Source organism: Caenorhabditis briggsae (genome assembly GCF_000004555.2).
Source record: "Caenorhabditis briggsae complete genome, chrIV, whole genome shotgun sequence".
NCBI classification, from domain to species: domain Eukaryota; kingdom Metazoa; phylum Nematoda; class Chromadorea; order Rhabditida; family Rhabditidae; genus Caenorhabditis; species Caenorhabditis briggsae.
This window is the reverse complement of record NC_013487.2, coordinates 6242705-6266677: the sequence shown is the minus strand read 5'-3', so window position 1 is coordinate 6266677 and position 23973 is coordinate 6242705. Positions and strand designations below refer to the sequence as shown.

Below are 23973 nucleotides of genomic sequence, written 5' to 3'. Positions count from 1 at the left end.
AAAATATCTCGTCCATTCTATATGATGCTCCTCACAGTCCTTGTGCATATTTTGTATACACTCTTGTTTGAGTTTGTGCTCGAAACTTTCTCTCTGTCTCCTATCTCTTATCATCTACATTATCATCAATTTCTTTTTTCCTTATCTCTCTCCGTCTCTCCAACTCACTTCCCATATACACATGTGACTCTTCCAAAAATCGTATTCCAGGTTTCCCCCACTTCCCCCACCGCCAAAACGACGTCTACACTGGTCATGGAATTCTTTCGTGCGCCGCCTCAAACGGCACTGTTTCCAGTGACGTCGGCAGCGTTTGTCACAGCTGCTCTTCAACAATCATCGCCTTCGAATCTTCCAATTATTCCATCACCAACTGATATCATCACTACAGCCACATCCACATCTCCAGTGCCAATCACAACGTCATCATCACCTCCATGTCTTCCGATGTTCTTGAATTTTCCAAGTACATCAACAACAACCAGTATTCTGATGGATACTGTATTGGCTGCTCAGAAATTGAACCAACAGCAACAAGCAGCAGCTGCAGTGGCGGCAGCAGCAACAGCAGCAGCGACACCAAATCCATTCAATTTTTTGGTTGTGAAGCAAGAGAATCCACTTCCAGTCATCGCCAATCCAGCCAGTTCTCCACCCCATGTAATTAAGGTGAGTGTTTTGAGATTTTTGAATTTTCAAAATTTAAAGAAATTGAAATTTGAAAAAGAAGCCCAGTCATACTCAAGTCAGGTGAAGTTGAAAAGTCAAATGCTGGAAAAAATGTTGCAAAAAACGTTGATTGCTCAAACGTCAGAGCTCACAACTAATAATAAATTCTTGTACAGTTCTTTGCCATAGGCTTTATGAATTTTATATAGTTTTGTTTAAACTTTTGTAACAAACTTTGAAAGTATAAATCTAATGAAATCAATCTGAAGAAGTTCAACATATTGTTTTGAATTTTTTAAAGAATTGGGATCAAGAGGCATAGACAGTCAATTAGAAAATTGAATGATTTGCAAATTATGAGACATTTTTTAAACTGTAAAATTTTAAATGTGTCATTTTCTTGTGATTTTCGAATTCCTACCGATTTTATTTTAACTGAATTTCTAAAGCTGGATTTTATGGTCCTGTCTAAAAAACAATTATTCAAAAAACCTTTATCATCACTACACATTTTTTGATACTTTGATGCCTTCCCGATTCTTCACATTTTTATCACAACTCGATTCTCTATTCTCTTCTCTTCTCGTTTTTCCATTCCAAACGGAATGATTTAACGCTCCCGAAAGGTTGAAAAGAATGAAAGAGCAATGACGTCCTATTCCAAATTCAACCACATTTCTAGAATTTTCCTGCAATTGCTGCATACTGCCATGTTCTGTGATCTATGTTCTTCCCTCTTTCCTAAGTCTTGTGAAATTTTCCGGTAAATTTGAGTCTAATATCCGAAACTCGTAGTGTCTATTAGCTTTAGAATGAAGTTTAGGAGTAATACGAATTCTTACTTTTTGAACCCGATCTTTAATCTATACACTTTTTGCTCCGGCTGCATCAATACAATTATTAAAATTATTACATACGCCCCAAAAATGGAGCATACACACAAATTTCCGAAATTCGACAGTCCTATGATGTTTGTTCTTTTCTTTTCCATCTCTTTTACTACAAAAATGATCAGTATCAATGAAACAAAATGTCAACCGGAAATGTATTTATGTCTAAAGTTTCGAGTTCACATGGTTTTCACAATTTCGGGAAAAAAGTGGTTGATATTTGCACACTGGTACAGTGAGCAAAAACATGAGACTTACTCATTGTTAATGAAAAATGAAACAGAAACATTGGAATCAGGGACTTACAGTGGATAGCTGGAGCTGCACTAAAGTCCTAAAATTTTTTACAGAAAATGTAGATTTGGAAACTGAAAAAAAAACATTTTTTGTGCCAATTGTTTGGTTGAAGAGCATAAAAATAGATCAGGATTTTCTAGAATTATACATATAGATTCAATTTTTTTTTAATGTTTGACAAATCCGAAACTCGAAAACCATCAATAAAGCAAAACGATCTATGAATTGCATTTACCGTATTCCCCCCTAATAGAAACTCACCCAATCCGACAACTTTGAGCTCACATATCTCGATTCCTGTGAAAGATATCAAAAATTGCCAACTGATAAAATATTGGTGATATTATGATAAACATTTGGTCAGTTTATTACTTTTTGATATCTTTGACAGTAATCTAGATATTTGGGCTCTAAGTTTACAGCTTGGAGTATGCTTCTATTACACTGTATTCCATAGAAAGTTATCTAAAATTGCTTCCAGAAGACAATTTTTCTAAAACCGTTGATCTTGAAAATAAAGGATCCAGTTTTTTATAACTTCCTTCTGATTTTTCCCCAACTTCAATATTGACTCCTATGTTTTCTTTAAACATGATTTTTCAACAAGAAATTTCATGAGGATTAATATACCCAAATTTTCCATTATAATCATAACTTTCCGAAACAGAAAAAAATATGGATTTATTTTTCACACAAGATAAATGTTTGGACTTGATTTTGTTATGCCTACGTAATCGAATCCATACGTATCCTGGCTCTATTCTTTTGACCCCTTTCTGCTTCCACCGCCCTCCGTTTTTAGAGCTTCCTGGTCTCACTGATCTTTTGTGTTGGTTTTCAGAGATCCAGACTTTGGATTTTACTTCCTTCTATGTAGATTAAAATCCCTAGATGTTTTGGTATGTGTGTCCAAAGTTCGAAATTTTGAAAAACATTGAAACAAGCCAGTACAGTATGTACTTCGATAAACTTTGTGAATCCCTTGACATCCATAACTTTCTATTCACTCCATCATCATCAACAATTTCAAAATCCATTCACTACTTTTTGTACGGGAAAACCCAATCGGAAGAGTGTAGTATTTCCACTCTTGTCCACCTCCTCCTAACGACTCATTATGTTCATTTCCTCAATTCATCCATGAAATCTTTTTGGCCACTTTCTGCCCGATTTTCTATTTGTATGTACCTCGCGTTCTGTATGTTTCGGTTTTCGAGTGGATGTTGCTAATTTTCTCGCTCAACTTTTGAGCGATGCCTATAGGTTGGGAGTGACCCAATTTACAAGCTTCATTCGTTATGTGAAGAAGAACCGGAAAATGAGAAAAAGAAGAAGACTATTAAAAATTAACACAAAGATTGGAGATCAAAACACAGCGATAATTTTTGAAAAATTCAGAAATCTTGAAAGTTTGCTTTTAAAATACTATTTTTTCGAAATTCTGCTAATCGTACTGTGGAGTCTATTTTGTCCACGTATGGCAATTCGGTATCAAAAAATTTTCAGTTTTTGTGATTTTGCACATTCATTCAGTGGTTTAGTAACTTTTTGAATTTTTACTCGTCACAAATAATGCAATGACTTCAAATCACCATATTCCTCTAATAGAAGGCCACCGCCAACTTTGGCCACCCAAACCTCCCACTTCGAGCTCATATATCTCGGTTCCAGTCAAAGATATCAAAAACGTGTCAACTGATAAAATATTGGTGAGATTATGATAAACATTTTGTCCGTTGACTACTTTTTGTTATCTTACACAGATATCGAGATAATTCAGCTCAAAACTGGCGGTTTTTATTGTCTTCTATTAGTGTTTACGGTATCTGAACATTTACTAGCCAGATACCAGAAACTAGACATTACCCAAAAATAACTGTTTCATTTACTGTAAAAATGATATTTTTCAAATGGTTTCCCTAATTCGATCTCGAAATTAACCCCCAGAAATGTTCCTACGAACAAGTATCATTTTCGGAACATTTTGAGTTTTGCTGTCCGATCCCGCTATCATTTGGGTTAATAGACCCAAATCGCTTCCGCAAATACGCACCCAACAAAACAAAAACTCAAACAAATGTTCACCCGAGACCATCGCGATCCATTTATCCACCTTTTTGTCTCTGTGATAACGTGCGCATGGCGTGTCTACTTACACCATAGTTCAAAAAAACGTCTGCGTCTCTCCACCCAACACACTCTTTCATCACCCATCTCCGTGTGCTGGCTGCAACATAGAAAAATGTAAACTTTAGGGTCGACTCTCCCTCTCTCTTTTCATGTCATCAGCCTCTTCTTTTCCCACTTTTTTCTGCTGATTATTCTTGCCTCTCTCTCGGATTCCCACGCTCTCTGATCAGGCTTCATACACGTCTGCGTCTCTGCCGGTGAGAGATTCCTATGCACTTCTCTTTCTCTATCTCGCCTTTTTTTTTCTTTTTTCCGAACCGCCTTTCCTCTCTCTTCTCTTCATCATTTTCTTTTTCGATCTTTCTTTTGTCCAACCTGATCATTTTTCGGTCTTCGTATCAAAGGATCGCATGCACTTTTTCATCTCAAGTCGTTTACCCTCGGAGCAATTTTTGTCATGGTCATTTGCTAATAAGCTCTAAATTGTGACTTCAAATGTCTTATTACATTACATTTTCGAATCAGAATGAGTATAATCTAGCCAATGTACCTGTAAGCATAATGTAGAAAGGGTTGTATTGTGCACCTATTTGGTTTGGGTCTCTCACCTAGACACACTTTATGGGTACTGTACTTCTTTAAACCACATTTATGACTCCCATGAAAAGTTTAAATATTTTTTGTGGTTCGAACTGGTTCCCTATTTTGTCAAAATATAATTTTCTTAACCCTATCCATGACAAATTTGTGTCAAAAATTTTCAAGCCGTTTTGTTTTAGTGATCGGCCAAAGATCATTTTTAGAATCAATGGGATTAGACTGAGCAAAATAGGCATCATAATAACAATAACATTATATTGAGCACAATACACATATTCAGTTTTGCCACGTGTTATCCCTCTCTCCTCCTACGGTGTGTATTTTGTGATATGTAGGTCTGTTTTAGTTTGCTCAGACCGCTTTGTGCTCCCGTTTCTCTGGCTCTTATACATAACACAAAAGAGAAATGAAGACAAATATCTCTCTGCGTGTCTGCTTCTCTTCCGGTTACTCATAACTATCTTTCTTCCTCTCTCTCTCTCTCTCTCTCTCTCTCTCTCTCTCTCTTTTCTTTTCTTTCCCTCTACATGTTTCATTTTGAGCACAAAATGTCGCAAAAACGTTTCATGTTAGAAATGTATATAAACATATAAAGAGACGGACGGAAAAGTGAGAACGAAGTGAATAAAAAGAATACGGGGAAAAAAGGACAAATAAGGTCGAAAGGAGAAGAGTGTAAAGACCACCCGAAAGAAGAATGAAAGGAAAGAACTGAATGAAAGGAGTTTGGTCTTTTTCCTCGAGTTTTTCTTTTCTTTGGTGCGCGGGAAGAAGAAAAAAACCGAAAACTACAGATGTTGCAAACAGAAGTGGGTCCCCCTCCCCCCTATACGTCACATCCTTGAGTGTGAAAGCGTGCGAAAATGACGGGACTACGCCTTTTTTTTCAAGAGTATTCTATTACGGTGATGACTGAGAGACAAGTACGCCACACTTCCAGACTTTTTCAAAATTTTTCAACTATAGTTTAATGCACCTAGTTTGGTTTTTGATGCTTTTAAAATAAATAGCGAAACGTCTTCAAGTGGATCATCTTCAAGATAGACCCTAGTTTGAAGCCGTGTGTTTTGGTTTGCTTGAAACATGCAAACTTTGCGTATTTCGAGAAAGTAAACTGAAAGAAATTCAGCCAAAAATGTTTCTTTTTTGCAAATTTCCAAGACGCAAGGTTTTTCCAATTTTTTTTGTTCCAAAACGCTCATGTCCGACTTTGTTAATTTCCTTCAAAACCCACTGCTTAAGAGAAAAAAACAACTAAACCTTTTTTTGCAGAATTGAAATTGACAAACTGAAACAGAAAAATAGAAAACCGTAGATAAAAGAAAACCGTTTTCCTCTAATAGAAGCCCAGTAAAGTCGTCAACTTTAAGCTCAATTATCTCGATTCCTGTAAAAGATATCAAAAACTGGTACACTGATAAAATATTTGTGGAATTATGAGAAACATTTCATCAATTGACAAATTTTTGATATCTCTTACAGGAATCGAAATAATTGAGCTCAAAGAATATCTAATTGAGCGTCTGCACGCACGTGGGCGTATCTCATCTCCCAGTGGTCGTAGGACTTTTTTTTCGAATTTTGACAGAAAAACTTGAAAGATTCTTGTTCTTGACCAAAGAATAGACATTTTTGACAACTTGATGTGCACTTTTTGTGCACACTTGACTCAAGATACAATTTTTGATGTTCTAGGTTTTTGTTGTGGATTTTCGATGTTCTAGTTGTCAGCCTACTGTACCCATGCATAATCAAATAACAACAAAAACACGGATTACCATTTTTCCAGAAAAAAACATTTATAATGTCTGACTTCTTTTTTTCTTTTCCTCTCTATCAGTAACGTATTCTAGAAAACCGGTTCTTGTTCTTTTTAGATAGAGTAGCGTGGTCGTTTTTTCTCTCCGTTTTCGTTTTTAACGCCTCGTCTCAATTGATATGTAGTCGAAAACGAAACAAAATGACCATTTTCAAAGTTATTCTTTCCTTTTTTTTTTACTTCCTTTTACTTTTTTCGTTTTTTCTGACTGCTTTCAGAAAGATTTCAGCTGGTACAAAGTACACCTTTGAAAACCATCTGCTCTAATGAGATATTTTCAGGCATATGCGGCCATATACGGCTGAAAATGTCAAAAACCACGCGAAATTCAGTCAACAAGTTGTTTTGTTATCTCTCACCATCTTGAAATTTTGCGCCTCTGGTGCCTAATGACTGTGACATCATACCTGGGATCCCTCTAGGGGGAGGTAAATGAATCGAAGATTAGTTAAATAGTTGATTTCTTGATACCTCTGGATTTGCATTCACCCATTTAGTATACGTCGATAATTTGAAATTCTGAGTCTTTGCGTTTTCTGGAATGTGAGGGTGGCTGAAAATGATAGATTTCTAGCATTTCAAATATCACAAGTCCTCAGTAAAGGTAGAAGGACATTTTTTTTACTTCTTGCAGGAAAAAAAAATATTTGAAATTATTTTTACTGATACAAATTGTTGTCAAGTTATCAATTTTTAGTTTTCCTTAATAAAGAAATATGTGAATACGCCGAACTGCTCTATCGAATTTCCGCCAAAACCGCGATCTCCAAGCTACTTTTTATGAAGTGCTGAATTTGCATTCATGGCTGAAGTTTGAAAAAAAATTGCATCTGAAAGATGGCGGGACATGAAAAAAACTTTCTCGGAATTTTGTTCATATTAGCCTCCCGATGAGTTGAACCTGTGGGACATATATTGGAGTTTCGGCGCAGCTTTCGACTGAGCCACGCGGACGAAGCTAAAGCGGTCGCCGACAGCTGTACGCAGAGTGAACAGCCTTGTACACCGTTAAAGCTAAGTTAAGAATTCCACTAAGCCTTGTACACCGTTAAGCAAAAATGCATACCGTACCTCTAAAAAATTCTCCTATCCCCCTTTAAATTTTGAAGTTTTCGAAAATTCTATACTACTATGTATCCTTATTATTTCCAAACTCCAACATGAGAGTCCAAAATGAATCAGCTGCAGTTTTCCGGTTTTCTCTCCCACTCATTAGGCTGTGCACTGAGCCCTAAGCTTCCCTCTCCTTTTCCACCTTTCCACATTTCCAACATTTCTTCTTCCTCTTCTTTTTTTCAATTCATCTTTTTCGTTTTCACTCTATTTTTGCAACACTTCTTCTTCCTCGTCTTCTTTTTCTTCAATACTCATAATATGCGCATACATTGAGAAAACATCCTTTTTCCTGACAAATAAGGGGCATTTGCAAGGACGGCACTACTTCAGGTGGTGGCCCTTTTTCTTTAAGGTTTTGTGTCCTTTTTCTCGGTGTTTATATTCTTCGCTCCGACGAAAAAGAAAAGAAATTTTCTCGGGAGTGACCTGAAGAGAGTGTAGCGTTGACGATGAAACTACATTCGGACGAAAATCTCTGGGTCCCGCCGTCTTATACTTCTGCAAAAGAAGCTTCATCTTCATTTTCTTCTTCTTCCATTCGTCGCGCTTCGAATTACGCTTTGTTTGCGCCTTCACCCTGAGCTCCTATAGGCTTCGGAGCCCCGAAATTTGAGAACAACATAAGCTCTTATTGCTCTTTGTTGTGTAGGAATCTTCTTCTTTTTGACCTTTTGTCAGAGCAATGCGGATCGTATAGACTAAAGATGTGTTTCTTTTTGACCTATTTTGTATAGCTTTGTGGTTTTTTTCCCTTAAAAAAATCCAAAGTTTTGGGATTGAAACATTCTGCGATACCTGACAACTAAAAAACTGATTTATCACTTGTCTCTGTTTTTCGAAACATCTTTTCCTCCATCGGTTCTGCCCGTTTTGTTCCATTCGTTATCGCAAAGTATGTTTCCAATCTCTTTTCATGAAAAGGCCAGATCGATATCGCCAAATTTCTACCTTCACACTCTTCCATTGAAACTATCCTCCCTTCTTCGCCCCTCAAAACATTGACTCCCTCATATCCTACCTCTTATATTTGTTCCTTCTCCCGTTCGAATCAATTAACCAAACAATGTCTATGACGACCTGCTCGTTTAGATGAAAAGCGAGTGGTCCACCAATTTCTTCCATCAATCTCAAACACCCAATCCTTATCCGCCAATGTCTGGAGGTGGCGGAGGACCACAACCATCTCATTCCAGTGGCAATTCTTCATTTTTCTCATCTCCCCCTCCAATGAATTCTTCCCATCAATCCCATCAGTCACCCATGAGCCTTCATCAATCGATGCCTCTTCTGCAAAGCCCTCTGAAGACGTCGCCGAGGAGTGAGGCAGAATCCACGTCGGCACCTAATTCAGTTGGCCATGTTATCAAGGCAAGAATAAGAATGACTGGGCTTCTAAAATTGTTTAAACAAAAATCTATAAAAATCCTAATTTTACAATTCATAATATAATTTATTTCCAGGGAGAACGATGTGTTGGGTGCGGAAGCGACTCGGCCATCCGCGTTCACTACGGAGCCAGCTCATGTCACGGATGTAAAGCATTCTTCCGTCGATCAGTATTCGAAGGAAGGGTTTATATGTGCTCGGCTGAGAACCAATGCGATATTACCAATGGTGAGTTGTTTGCAACAAAAATTCTGAATGTTTCTTCCTATTGATGAATTTTAATCCTTCAAAAAAAATCCAATCACTCAATCTATAGGTACCGTATTTCCTCTAATTGAAGCCCATGGGCTTCTATTTTTCAACCTTCTCTTCAGAAAGTTACCAAAACCTGAAATTACCAGAAATTTTATAAAATAGAAAGAAAATGTCTACAATAACCGAATAGACGAGCTGAACTGTTTGAACAGCACTAACTGAATTGCATGAACTTTAATTAGAAGGTGCGCTTCTATTTTTTATGGAGGGTAGGCTTCTATTTGAGGAGTGTTTCAAATAGAGGTGAGCTTATATCAGAGGAAATACGGTATTCAAAACTTTCTCGATTTGACCCAATTCCTAATTTTATCTCAAGATTTCAAAATTTACGGCAAGTAGCCCACAACAATTCTCGTACGACTTTGTTCCCTTATTTTATCGATGTGTTGAAATCTCCGCGCAAAAGTACAGATGGGCAAATTCGGAGAATGCAAAAACATGATAAAATCTTAAAATCGGGATTGAATATCCATTTGGAACTTTTTTATTCAAACCTGAGCGTCCCAAACAAATTCAATGAAAGTTTGAGTCATAAGTTTCTGGTAATGATACTGTAAACACTCTAATAGAATGACCCACTAACTTTTAACTTTGAGCCAATTCATCTTGATTCCTGTGAAAGATATCAAAAAGTGGTCAACTGACAAATTATTTTTAATATTATGATAATCTTTTTGTCAGTTGACAACAATTGCCCGCGGTATGTCCGGGGTATCAGGTTCCTGTGATAAAATAGAAGAAAATCAACAAGAAATGTAACAAAATCGGTTTATTATGAACAAGTTAGAAAGAAACAACAAATAAAAGCTTAGAATTCAAGCAAACTCACTTGAAATCCTTAAAAGAGTCCCTAGAACAACCACGAGTCAAATCCAAACTCGCAATCACTCAAAACTAAATTTTTTAACTGCGCGCGCGCCGAGCGGTATAGCGGAGTGTCGTTGCGTGGGTAGAGGGAACCTTTAGAAGGGGTTGGAGGGTAGATGCACAAGGCAACTCAACTTTATTATATCTTTGACAGGAAATAAGATATACGAGCTTAAAGTTGACGGCTTTGGTGGAATGCTATTAGTGTCTTTGATAGTTCCAATTTCATGACAATTTTCTGGTGCACTGGAAAAAACTAAAAAATAAATCCTGATGCACTTTTTGACTTTCTCGGACGTCAATCCTTTTTGTCCTCTGACTATTCCTTCACCACTCACCTATATCCATTTTTCAGAATCCCGTAATCGGTGTCGTGCCTGCCGTCTCCGTAACTGTCTCGATGGAGGAATGAACCCAAAACACGTCAGAGAAGAACGCTCGAAAATCGAAAGAATGCCTGGAAACACGTGCACCGTCTCAGCCACAAACGGAGTAACTCATAATGTTCCAACTACATCTGCCGCCAGCCCAATTATGGAAGTTAAATATTCCGCTACTCTTGCCTCTGCTCTTTCCTCTGCTTCATCCTCTACTCAAGCTCCTTCAACTTCTGAATCCAGCTTTACGTCATCTTCCGTGTCACAACCAGCTCCAGTTGAATCCACAACGTCATCTGGATCAGAAGCGGAGGTTGTTGATAAGAAGACGTTGCAAGAGAATCCACTGACGCTGTTCATGTGTGCGCTGGAAAAGCAAACTGAGCAATTGAAGGATGAAGATGTCAAGGATAATGATGTCATGGGAGCGTGGAGTCGGGATATAAGCCTGACTTTTGGTCTTCAACACCCACAAATGGTCATTAAGAGATTACCGGTGAGTGGGTTTTGAATTTTAAATTCCAAATTTAGAAAGAGAAATTTGCATATAAATTGAAGAGAGATCTTTGAAGGTCTTGCAAGATCTGCAAATTAACAAACTAGAAACAAAGAATATAATTTTTAGATCATGTACACATGCGATCGGATAATGGAGGCTGCGGATCTCTACCTTTCCTGGTACCGATCATTCGTTTTTTGTGCCGATTGGGCCATGGGAATCCCGGAATTCCGTGTACTTCCACTTGCCGATCAGACGACGCTTTTTAAGCAGAACTTCATGGCATTTGGATGGATCACATTCGCTTATAAATGCTTTGATTTGAAACAACATAAAATTGGAATCCCCCTTGGAAATGGATCATTCATTCCGTATAACGACGAGGATCAAAAGCAACTTCCAGAACGATGGGCTCAAACTTACGGAGTTGTTTGCAAAAAATTGATTGACCTGATTGTAAAAGTGATGATTGAATTGCAAATAACCGAGGAAGAGTATTGTCTCATCAAGACTATTTCACTGTTCCAACAAGGTAATCAACCTAGTGGATGAGAAAGTAATTAATTAATGAAAAAATTTCAGACTGCATTCTCTCCGAAACGGGTGCTGGAATCTGCACCAGAATGCGTGATCGTCTTCTAGATGCACTGTCGACTCATATCGAGAGAAAGTTCCCATTCCAGACTCAAAGTCAACGGTTGACAAGAGCACTGAAGATTTCGCTGATGTTGCCTAGCTTTTCGGTAAGTTAATGTTCCCAATTTTCCCATCACATTTTTTTTAATTTCAGCACATTGGTCAAGTGGAATCCACACTGATCCAACAGCTCACCGCCGCAGATCTCCACCAACTCAGCGGAGTCCCAATGGAAATTTGTCATGCCCAACAGTCGCTTTAGGTGCCAAATCTCTGTCTTTTCTTTCCAACTCATCCAATCTCTGTGATTTTTTCTATCCCCTCTCTCTCTCTCTCGTCTCTCCCAAATCGTGTGATTCTTTTCTAATGCGGGTTTGAATTACAAAAAAGATATACTATTTTCTAGAACCACCTTGATCAGTCCTCCCCATGTTTTCCTCACTTTCCAATCTGTGATTACTGTGACTATCCCGTTCCGATTCCCAAAATCCCAACTCATCGCCCAATTTTCGTTTTAGATTTAAATCAGATATTTCTTATTTATTACGACTTGTATGTACTTTGTGTATTCTTTCTCTCATGGCTTTATTGATTTTCTCTTCAGCTTACTTTCTTTTGTTTCGTTTTTCGATTGAAATATGAATCAGTTTTTTTTTAATTTTTTCTGGAATTGTCGTCAGATAAGCATCCTAGAATTCACATAAAGCAAGCGGAAATGAACTTTCGGGTCTCAACTTTGAAAAAAACACTCATAAAATTTCTGTTCTGAAGATTTTGAGATTGCGAGAGACTGTTTTGTTCTGGAATACGTTTTGGATGCAAAGTAGATAGAAAGAGAGAGGGAGGGAGAGAGAGAGAGAGAGAGAGAGAGAGAGAGAGGGAAAAGTCCTCATCCATTCGAAATAATAAGACATCAAGAAGAGTTTTGATACCGATCACCTTGTTCTTGAGGAGGAATTCGGCTTCGGAAGCTACTGCCACTTTTCTTTTCGTTTTTCAGAAGCAGACACATATTTCACTATAGGAATACCGTAAAATCTGTATTAGAAGGGCCCTCTAAGAGGGGCTTGGAAAAATATAATCGTCTTCCTTATTTCTCTTTTTTTTCACATTCTTCCAAAAAAAATGAACACTTTTTAGTTTGAATTTTTTGACTTTAAAAATTTTGCAAACATAAAATACCACTTAAAAGATATCCTTCCAGTGTCAATACCACCAAAACTCGTTCATCTCTGCTAAACGTGTCTTCGGCAAAAAATGTACATAATCTCATCGGTAGCCAAGATGTGCATTGGTACTTACAAGTTTTTGGGTTGGTGAATTTTTTTAATGAAGTCAAAAGTACCAAAACTTTTTTTCACTATTTTCAAACATTTTCCCACAAACTTTCTTATTGTATCGTTTAAACGCTCTGCACACTGTCTCTGTAGGGTTGTTTGTACACATTCAACCCTTCAAATGTGATTCTACCAGCAATATACAACACCAACGTTATCAGTTTTCCTCTACTTCTCTGGGTCTCAACCCTATTATTCACAATTTATTGTACCAATTCACCCGAGTTAGCTACTAAATAAACATATTGAAATTGAGCATTTGCTAGATCGATTGTTATTGAACCCCACATACATCTTCAACTATTAAGAAATGAGATTCAAAAATCATCTTCTGGTTTTCTGTGCTGGAGCAATTATATTCACAATTCTTATAATAAGTCATGGAATTTATAGCTTTGATAGTTCTGTCATTTTAATAGATGAAAAATGGCAGAAAATTATACAGAGAAGACAGAGAGAAGTGGTGAGATTTTCGCTATTTTTAAAATCTTATATGACTGAAAATTCCAGAACGAATCAGTCGGATGTCATGATTTTCTGGATAAGCTGAAAACCAAAATTCCTGTGTCCGTGTTATTGATAGATTTGACGATTTTGGAATTGATTGGAAAAAGTAAATGTGATCAATTGAAATTGTATGAAACGCCAATTGAGGTATGTTTTTTGAATATCATTATTCCGGTACAATAAAAATTGGAGCAGTGGGAGAGAAACGCTGGTGGCCGTGGTCGAAGGTTCCACAACGATAACTACCGACTAGTAGTCGGCGACTACTCTCGGAATAATATCTCAGCAAAAGGAAGAAATTAATCTAATAGGAGATTCAAATGTTCTTTGAAACTTAACTAATGAATAAAACAGGGATTACTCTGCTAGAGATGAAAATAAAATTTCAGGTAGCTACCAGCATCAGGAAAGATTTAAACTTCATTCCACGAGACCTATTCCAGCCATTTTTCTTCGAAGTCAACCAACAAAAAGACTACCTGGAATTAGACACAAAACCGAGACGAATTATTCCAAAGTGAACACTTGTTGTAGTTTCGATATTCTTGTTTAATTTTTCTTACAGAAGTTTCGAAACGGTGAAGTTTGGAAACTTGGCAGTTCCCTTGAAGCCATTCAGGTTTCGAAAGTTTTGGGAGAAATCCAGACTTATCGAATGCTCAAATAGTACAGTACACCGGAAAGAAACGGATAAAAAAAGGAAGATCAATTTGGAGTTAGCCGTTTTCGAGTTATCACGACTTCAGAATCTGATGATCCAATATGATATGTTTCCATTTATCAGTGAGGGCACTTTACTTGGTGAGCATTTCATTCTTTAAGAAATTTACAGTTTCATGAATGAAGTAAACACCTAAAACTATCATAGTTCATTAAATAAAGCAATCTTGTTTCTATTTCAATCCTCAAGGTTTTTTCCAGGCTGGTACCGAGAATGCTCCATCATTCCTCATACCCAGGACATTGACATCTCCGTGTTTGCTTCTGAATTCAATCCGAAGTTTGTCGATGATATGAGAAGCGGAAGATCCATTTTTAGGTTGAGCAGGAGACTAGGAAAAGTGAGATTTTTTCATGTTCCAATTAAAAACGATTACAGTGGGTAAAAAATTCTTAAATTTCAAACATTTTGAAACAGCAAACTATGACTTGAACGCTCAAAATTCTTGCGCGTTCTGCTCAATTATCTCAACCTCTGTAAGAGCTATTAAAATGTTGCAAACATTGAAAGTCTTAGTGATACTGTGGAAAACATTTATCAGTTGACACACTTTTGATGCCTTTTATAGGAAGCGAGATGAATTTTAATAGTAAAGGATTTCTGGTTATATTTTTTCAACTGAAAAGTTTAAAGTTCTTTTTGATTGTCCGATTCTGGAATTTTCCTCTTCCTCAAATAAAATTCCTGTACTAAATTGAATCTATAAAACCACTGAAAATCAGCGATCTACCGTTTAGAAACTAATCCATCAAAAAAGCAAGAGATCGATAATATTTTTATAGGAATCCCGATTTCTAGAATTTTTGCTGTTTCAAACAATCCATAAAGAACTCAAAAACTATTTTATACTCGGATTTAAACTTCTTCTTTATGGTATCAAAAACACAGTACAAATCTTGGGCGGCGCTATCTTTATAATGGGGACTTGAAAATGTCAAGATTGAAAAATCGATTCCGGATATAATTTCAGCTGGACGCACTGGAACTGACTGTAGCTCCACGACAGGGATATCATGTGAACATGGATATATTTTTGATGTATCAAGAGACAAATGAAACGACTGAGATTGATTTCAACTGGATTTCAGGGCTGAAAGGTGCGTTTTGAGTTTTCAAATAAACTCAGACCTCAGGAATGATTGGCAACTGACGAAGTTTTTTTTAAAACAATTTCACTGAAACTGTAACATTTTTCAGGCGACGGAGAACGTCTCCGCTATCATTTCCCATTATTCGAGCCGATTTGTTCAGCAGATCTATTGGGACATTTAGTATGGACCACCTGTGACCCAGAAAAAGCAATAATCCACGAATACGGTGAACGATGGTTTGAAGACATCCCAACAAAAAACTACAGTTGGTTCGAATCAGTTTACAATGTACAACGAAATGTGGAATGGTATTCGAATTGGGAATTGAGTAAAATTAAATTTGAGGATGGGTATCCGACAAAGTGAATGCGGGTGTTTAATAACTTGATTTGGGAGATTTCATAATATTTTACAGCTTTATAAAATCATTTTTTATTTATTGTCTCTATGAATCATGGAAAAAACTCTGAAAATTGACAAGTAAAATCTGGAATCTTCGTGATTTCTCCCGATTGACGAGACTTCTCAATATCCAACACAGAATTGACTCCGGTTTGCATCCAAACTGTTGTGAATCTGAAAAGAGAAACGGTTTTTAAAAATGGGATTTGGAGATTTTCTGCAACTTTGTACATTTGATAAATATTTTTTGCCCTTATTTTATAGGAATCGAACAATGGGATCTAAACCTTGACAAGAAATGTAATTTTTCTTAATGATTCGATAATTCTAGCTCTTTTCTCACCCGCGAATATAATTTTCATTTTTCACGTTAACCAAGCTATCCAATTACTTTTTCTGGTTTGAGTGCCAAAAACAATAGTTTTGAAACGGAAAAAATTAGCTAAACTTCAAAACTAACCCATTAGTCTTCCCAAACATCATATCAGTATCCAGTCGGTCTCCGAACATCACTGTTCTTCGTGCATCAAACTTTTCTGGATTCACACGAGATTTCAAAAAATTAGCCATCTCTTTGTGCGGTTTTCCAAAAATAATATCCGGTTTTCTTCCGGACACATTCTGAATTGCAGCGGACCATGGTCCTGTTTCCGGGAGAATCATTCCAGGGACAGGACCAGGGAAAGTAGTGTCTTCGTTGCAAACTAAGAATTCCACAGATGGATCGGATAGGAAGTTTGCGGCTTTCATGAGTTTTGGGTAGCTGTAATGGGAAGAGTTTATCCATAATGGTGGTTTTTCTAGAACAGAACAATTAAATTTTTAAACTCCTAAAAAATACCTGAAATGCGAATCGAAGCTCACAACCACCGCTTTTGGAACTTTCGATGTTACATCCACTTCATTTATAAAATCTCCGTCCTTCACATAATCCTCCTTTAGATCCGGGCCCGTTCCAAAACATTTGACACCACTGAATTGTTCCAAACTCGTTTTTAAATTCTCCACTCCAATCAAATAGATCCATTGATCTTTGAATTTCTTTGTATTCCGTTGGAAATAATCACACAAAACTGTGGCACTTTCCAAGACGACCAAATACCATTTTTGTTACTTTTTGCCTGGAATTTTTTTTTGAAATTTTTACTCTCAGACGGGATGAAAACCCATGCCGGCGGGAAAAAGATAGTTTTCGTGTGGCGAACACGCCGCAGGAGAAATGGTTTTTTCAGGCCGGCAAGGTTTTTTGAAAGTCACGCCGGCATGGAAAATTCTTTTCAAATTCTCCTTCCCCCTTCCCTCCCTTCGAACCACATCTGATAAATAAAAAAACACAATATTTATTGAAGAAAAACGATTAATAAATAAGTTACATTTTCAAAAAATTATAAAAATTAGGGAATGCCATATCTAGTTGACAATTGGTGAAAAGCGTATAGGAAAGAAAAAGGAATGACCGTTATATTCAAATGAGAGAGCGGGAGAAATGATATCGCTTGTAGAAACTAAAATCAAACCGGATAGATTCATAACTTTACCAATAAGAGAATCGAATGTATCTTATGCAGATCTGATTTGTTTGGCTAAACTTAAGAGATGGCGGGGAATTTTGGTTATGTCTAACCGATTAGCGATATCCAAATGATCCAGTTTCCATTTAGACGAAACCTTCATATTTTCTGTGACGGACTTTGCAGAAGGAAATCTAGAAAAGTTTTAATATTTGACGATCTCAACTTATGTGTTTCACCGAATTGAGGAGCCAGATTTTAAGTCGAATAACGTTTCTGCCTTCCCTTATTTCAATTGGTTACCACTGATAAACTTCAGCTGTACGTTGGAGAATCCTCCAGTTATTCCTGAACCTGTAAGTTAAAAATGAGACATTCAGAATATTTCCTTGACTATCTCGAAATCTTCGTGGAGTCGATGCCATATCTTTTAAAATTCTAAAAATTTGAGATGTTAAACAATCAAAAAAACCCGATTTAAAACGAAAAACAATTAAAATTCATTAAAAAATAATCCGACATTTCGGAGCATCGTATCCATGCCGGCAGATAATCTTTCTTCCCCTCACCATGCCGGCATGACTCTCTTTAACGCCGGCATGACTCTTTCTCGCCGGCAGGAAAAGTTTTCATGCCGAAACCGAAAATTCTCATGCCGACAACCCACTTCCTCGCCGGCATGGGTTTTCATCCCGTCTGAGCTGATACAAAATGTTGTCTAATGGTAAAATTACAGTTTTCCCTAATTGACAGGATAATGTTGATAAAACTCTTTCCAATTACTGCCAAAAGCTGCAATCAACAGGTAACTTTTAAGGTAGTCCTGAGTTTCAGATGAACCGATTTTTGTTCATTTACTTACAAATTCAGAAACTCTCAAAATAAGGATGTTTCAAATATTTTGGCAAAGTGTAACTTTGAAAATTTTCACTGTTTCCAAACTGTGTTTTCAAAAATCATGAAAATATTAGAACGATTTCATTTTCAACGTTGAAGATTTTCAAATTCACCTCACAAGGGAATGTCGTTCAGAAAGGTCTTCAGAATTTTCTCTAAATTTGCTCATTCATAATATAGAGTTGGGAATTTTTCGTGATAGTAGTGGTTACCTACAAAAATTGCTGCAATTTGAGAAAATCGATCGGAGGTCACGCCCGAGAAAAAAAAATCGGATCATGAGCCGAAAAATCTAGGTTATGACCCAAAAAAATCTAGACCATGACCCAAAAAATCTAGTTCATGACCCAAAAAAATCTAGGTCATGACCAAAAAAATCTAAGGCATGGCCTAGGAAAAAATAGGTCATGGCCTATCACCCAGGACTCAGGACCCAAGGCACAGGACCCTTGTCTCGGATCCCTCCCGCTTGCCCCTTCTCTGGAGCCCGGAGAAGGGGAAAACTGATTCTTCCCTCCACTTTCCTCTTCCTTTATAGTACTTTTCCTGAGGTCAATGGGACATCGAGGGTTGTGGTTTTTTATTCCCGGAGATTTTTTGAAACTATATTTTTTTTTATCCACCAATAAGTTTTTCATCACGTTTAAATAACTATCCAATTTTTACTTTAGAAATCTGTGAAACTCCTTAAAAAGATTTTTTCCTGTTTGAGTTATCAAAAAATGGTCAACTAATGAAATGTTGCCTATTTCAAGACGAACATTTTTGCTCTCATAAACTTTTTGATGTCTTGTACAAGAACCAGGATACATCGACGCAAAGACTCGCTTAAATCTCAAATTTTCAGACCGGTTTTTTTTCGCAAAAAAACCATTAATTTTTGAACAAGAATCATTTTATATTCAAAAACTCACATGTACTGTTCCAATGTCTTTGTTGAATTATTGGTAGTAATAAAAACACTCTTCTCTGGATCATCTAAAAGTGTATTGATCCATTGCGAAGCACCAGGTATCGGAATATCTCCTGTCCAGAGAACACCATCCGCATCGAATACAAATGTATCAAAATTCGCCAAAAGTTGGTTTTTCGTAATACTTGGAGGCAGCATTTTCAGTTAGGTAAGTTTCGAGGAAATGAAATTGTGGTCTGATCTTTCCTACGAAGTAACGAAGTACTTTGGGTACATAGAATGATAAGATAAGAGAGCAATGATAAATAGACGACATCATTGAACGTTTATTTATTAAATGAGAAAAAATTGAAAAGAAAAGAAGAAGTAGACAACAATGGCAAGATAGCCGATAATAATACAAAGTTCTGTGTGTTTCGGGAAAAGTAGGAGCACCAATTGTTGAGTTTTTTCGAATTTTCAACGAGTGAAAATAAGAGAGAGGTTTTGGTTCGTTTAGCTGGTTGCATCCTGAATTCGTCCGAGAAGCTCATTGAGCACACTGGTCAGAGAAACGGCCGTGTCGAGAGTCGTGATTGGGTTCTAGAAATGTTGTTATTAAAGTCAACATCGGAATAATTATTCTGACTCTAATGTTTATCAAAACTTTTTAAAACTGCAAAAAATTCAAAATTTCGGTTTTGTTTTTCTGTAATTTTCTGCGGAAATAGGTCAATTTTAGATTTTCCGAAAGGTTTTTTTAATTTTTTTAAATATTGATGGCAGTGTTGAGAGAATAATCTCCCGAAACATTTCTTTTTTTAGACATTTGAAGTTTAATTGAGAACATCAATAATGGTATGAAATTGAAAGCAAATACGGACAATTTTCTAATTCTAAAGTCTTCAAAATGTCTTCGAAACAGTAAAAAAAAGTTCGTTTTTTTTCTCAATAATTCACCTAACCTGTTCAACGGTGTCGTTTTTGAGATCGTCGAGCAGTTGGCTCGTCGTTTTTTGCGGCAAGTGCACTTTGATCATCAGCGTTTCCACGTCGGTATCTGCAAAAAAAAGACTCTTTATGACATGTGTCAAACCGTACTCCAGCGATAGAAGAGAGCTTTTTTTCGAATAACCTGAAGGATATCAATGTAAAAAATTGTTCACTGTTTCAACAATTCCATAAAACCGGAATGTTTTAAGAGTTCTAATGGAGTATCGTCCCTATAATCATTCTTATAATATAAAATGAAGTTGCTTCTCTTTGCCTGTATGTCCGCACAAAATTTTGATCCGTTAAAAAAAGTGAGGAACGGTGCGACGAACAGTAAAAGGAAAATATTGAATCACGCCAAAGGTGCTCCAGCCAGCTGTTTGCAGCGTCAGATATGCCACAGACGGGCTGATATATCATAACAAAAACTAACCAGTAACATTAATTGTTTGAGTGAAGACCTTGGAATCTTGAGCTGCTGGTTCAGTTTGAGCACCAGAGACATTTGTCACCTGGATTGGGGTCTCCGAGTCGAAGAGAAGATGATTTCCAGATCCTTCTTCGTCGTACATCAGACCGGAACCTTCGGGATCTCTCGCAACAATCGGATTTGATGCAGATCCCTCATCAAAGTTTATGAATTGAAGGCCTGATCCTTCGGAGTCCGTTAGTGTCTGGAATATCACATTAGTTTTTTTGGAAGTCTGTCAGAAAATATTCGCTGTTTCAGTCACAAAAAGTTTTTGGGAATGAACTTGTACAACAATGACATATTATCAACCGTATCACAAACCAAATTTTTTTCAAGCGCACTAATTTGATTTTAGTGTAACAATCTATTTATAGCTGTTTCTGAAATAGTTTACTGTCCAACTACACTAATTATCGTAGTGTAACTAGTTTTTTTTGTGGCCCACAAGCTACAAAATCGCCAACATCATTCCTATTTGAAATGCTTTTTGAAAAGCGAAACAAATAGAAAAGACGCTTTTTGGCACTTGCACATACAGTCACAAATAGAACGAAGGAGTTCGCTAGGTTCATTGAAACAATGTGTACCTGTAAAGTTCGCAAGAAAAGAACAGATATCAGTTTCAAATATTAGGAGTAGTCTTTGTGCTATGATAGCACTGCTATCAGTCGAAAAGGGTATCAAAAGATCACGAGATTGATAAAAATACAGTTTCAAAGATATTATAGTTTTTGAGAATTGCGGTATCCTGGATTCATGGAACTTCTTACCCTTCTAGAAATATTTTAACCACTCAATGAAAAAAGTATCTTAATAAAAATTTAAAATTCTCAACTAACCTCATCGACCTGTCTGGAATACCGGCTTTTGGCTGAAACCAAAGCCATAGAAGAAATAACCAGAAAACAAGTCAAGAATCGAAGCATTTTTGAACTTTCTGAGTGCACTGCCGAGGTATATTCAAGTACCCTAACCTGCCCATCATTAATCGTTTTATACCCAACTCAAAAGTGGGCGGAGTCCCCCTAGAGTTACTGTAGCTTCATCTTGTTCTTACTTTCTCCCGCCAGTTCTTCGAAGTTTTTTGCAGAAATGTTTGCGGCGGTTAAACAATGTCAAGCAAATTGAAAAGAGTTGTTCGAACTGTTTCCATTGTTGGCACTTTTTTATAATACTGTTCTTTGAAGAGAGATGTTACTTTTAAAGATTGCCAGGTTATTCGGAGGCTTTTCTGGAAATTGCGTGGGTGAGCAGAACACAAATTGATCGGAAGATGTGGTTTAAATTTGAAGATTTTGCAACTTCTAAAGTCACTTTCAGAAAACAGGTCGGGGCACATTTATGCTAAAGACCAAAACTGATAATTATTTGACATTGTGCGTAGCAGAAATGTCTGTTTCGGAATCTAGTCAATTGGAATACAGAACGTCGTTGATTGCTTTATAATCCATTGTACATTTTAGGAAATCACGTAACCAAACCTCATTGAACTGCTTTTTTTTTTGAAATTCTGAAAAAAAAGCTTTTTAGAATTATTAGATTTTTGAGAATAGTACTGGGAGAAATACAGTCCCAAATAAAAATACCGTAAAACAAGTAATAGAAAACTCCCTATTGTTTAACTTTGAGCTGATTTTCTTCGGTTTCTGTCAAAGATATCAAAACTTTGACAACTGATAAATTGTTTAATGATATCAGAATCATTTTATCAGATGACACATTTTTAATATCGTGCATAGGAGCCAAGAAAAATTAGCTTAAACTTGACAGTGTGAAGGCCCTTAAAATACAGATGTTACGGTACATTAAGGGCTTTACGGTACATCGGAAACCAAATTATCACGGAAATAAGGAAAAAAAGAGCACACTAATTTTTACTAATGATTGTGAAGAAAATCAGTTAGCAGCAAAAACAGAGTTTTTTTTGATTTACAATTCTTCAAATTTTCTAATTGAAATTTTCTCTGATGAAGTAATTTGGAACATTGTTTGCCGTCAACTATATCATTCAGATAATGTTTTAATAGTCGTTGTTCTACTTTTTATAAAATGAGGATACCTCGTCTATTTTGTTACCACTTTACAATCAGATTTTCAGATTTTTCAGCATTAAATGAAGGCGTAATTTTTTCTCGCATCTAGGACCATAAACAAATTTTAATTTGAGATGAAAAATCAACTTTCTCGAAAGTCATAAATGTCTCATTGAATTCCATGCCCAACTTCAAGCCAATTCTCTTGGGTTCAGGTGAAAAATAAAAGCGACTAACGAACAAATATTCATCATAATAGAATAATTACTTTTCCAGATGAAAATGTTTTGCTATTTTTTACATTAACGAAGAAAAATGAGTTTAAATCAAACAGTGGGCGTAACGGCTATGTCACCATAACCAAATTAGTGAGCCTGAAAAAGATCAATAATGCCTTAATTACTGTTTTCCTATATTGTTTCCAAATATGTTTAATGACTGAAACAGTAAACATTTCCATAGAAAAGTTCAAAAAATAATTACATTCCCCCTTCACTCATCAATGGTTCCTGACGCTAACCGACTACGAAGAATCAGGCCTTCAATCCATAAACTTTGATGAGGCATCTGCATCAAATTCGATTGTTGCGAAAGATCCCGAAGGTTCCGGACTGATGTACGACGAAGAAGGATCTGGAAATCATCTTCTCTTCGACTCGGAGACCCCAATCCAGGTGACAAATGTTAGTATTTGGATGTTCGAAAGAATTCCCCTTTCATAGAACTGTTGAAACAGTGAAAAAAGTTTTTGCATTATCTTCTACTTGGAGATCCCAATCAGACATGAGCGGAATTCCTTATTCCTTATTCCTTATTCCGGGTGTTTTTTCTATTCCTTATTCCTTATTCCTTCTTCCGGGTTTTTAAATTTTATTCCTCATTCCTTATTCCTTATTCCTGATTTTTAATTTTTGTTCCTTATTCCTTATTCCTTCTTCCGGATTTTCAAAAATTTTATTCCGCTCATGTCTGATCCCAATCAAGGTACCCAGCAATATCTCTTTTGTTACAATCTTTACATAACAAAGACCAGTTCCAAATTTGTCTTTCTTGACTTTGGATTTTCGATCTTTGTCTCTATCTCCTTGTTAAAATCTGTCAATTAGTACTGAGTTCACAATCTTGCCGAAAGACACCAATGCTCATTGTTATTTTTAGTCTCGCCGCCAGTGCCGAAACGGTCGTGTTTCTTTGAAAAAGTGACAAGTATTACTTGTTGGCACACACTTTCTTTTTCTTTTAGAGAAGCGGTCTTTGAGACTTTTGGCGGGATCAATGCACAAACAGTAGCAAATAGTAAGTGGTATTGGACAGCTGCGGTATTATTCTTGTGCAAAAAAATTGGAGTTGCGGCCGAATTTTCACACAAGTTAGGCCACCGTATTTCGTTTTTCAACCCAATGGTTTCACCTAATGGTGAAAAAAACGGCCAAAACCGCGAAAAAATCGAGAAAAATGATAAAAAGGAATAAAATAAGTCAAAAATTTTGCGAAAATATTTATTGCTGGGTTACGG

General features: G+C 36.6%; 5 protein-coding genes across 5 annotated transcripts; 3 read left to right on the top strand and 2 right to left on the bottom strand.

Moving 5' to 3' along the window:
• Positions 1 to 255: 255 nt before the first annotated feature.
• On the top strand, positions 256 to 991 carry CBG19869 (the record flags this gene model as incomplete). Its single annotated transcript, XM_045235335.1, has 2 exons — positions 256 to 669; positions 971 to 991. The coding sequence occupies 2 exons, from the start codon at positions 256 to 258 to the stop codon at positions 989 to 991; spliced, it is 435 nt and encodes a 144-aa protein (XP_045096906.1).
• Positions 992 to 8610: 7619 nt separating this feature from the next.
• Cbr-nhr-46 lies at positions 8611 to 11863 on the top strand (the record flags this gene model as incomplete). Its single annotated transcript, XM_045235334.1, has 6 exons — positions 8611 to 8889; positions 8982 to 9135; positions 10445 to 10962; positions 11092 to 11497; positions 11548 to 11708; positions 11756 to 11863. 6 exons carry the CDS (start codon positions 8611 to 8613, stop codon positions 11861 to 11863), a joined length of 1626 nt encoding a protein of 541 aa, XP_045096907.1.
• Positions 11864 to 13248: 1385 nt separating this feature from the next.
• On the top strand, positions 13249 to 15623 carry CBG19871 (the record flags this gene model as incomplete). The annotated part of the gene is made up of 7 exons (XM_002633787.1): positions 13249 to 13401; positions 13449 to 13592; positions 13835 to 13962; positions 14011 to 14246; positions 14367 to 14506; positions 15137 to 15263; positions 15364 to 15623. 7 exons carry the CDS (start codon positions 13249 to 13251, stop codon positions 15621 to 15623), a joined length of 1188 nt encoding a protein of 395 aa, XP_002633833.1.
• An 86-nt stretch (positions 15624 to 15709) lies between these two features.
• Positions 15710 to 19178, bottom strand: CBG19872 (the record flags this gene model as incomplete). Its single annotated transcript, XM_045235333.1, has 4 exons — positions 15710 to 15833; positions 16120 to 16422; positions 16501 to 16632; positions 18982 to 19178. 4 exons carry the CDS (start codon positions 19176 to 19178, stop codon positions 15710 to 15712), a joined length of 756 nt encoding a protein of 251 aa, XP_045096908.1.
• A 297-nt stretch (positions 19179 to 19475) lies between these two features.
• Positions 19476 to 21350, bottom strand: CBG19873 (the record flags this gene model as incomplete). The annotated part of the gene is made up of 4 exons (XM_002633789.1): positions 19476 to 19562; positions 19925 to 20019; positions 20386 to 20626; positions 21264 to 21350. 4 exons carry the CDS (start codon positions 21348 to 21350, stop codon positions 19476 to 19478), a joined length of 510 nt encoding a protein of 169 aa, XP_002633835.1.
• Between the last annotated feature and the right edge of the window lie 2623 nt (positions 21351 to 23973).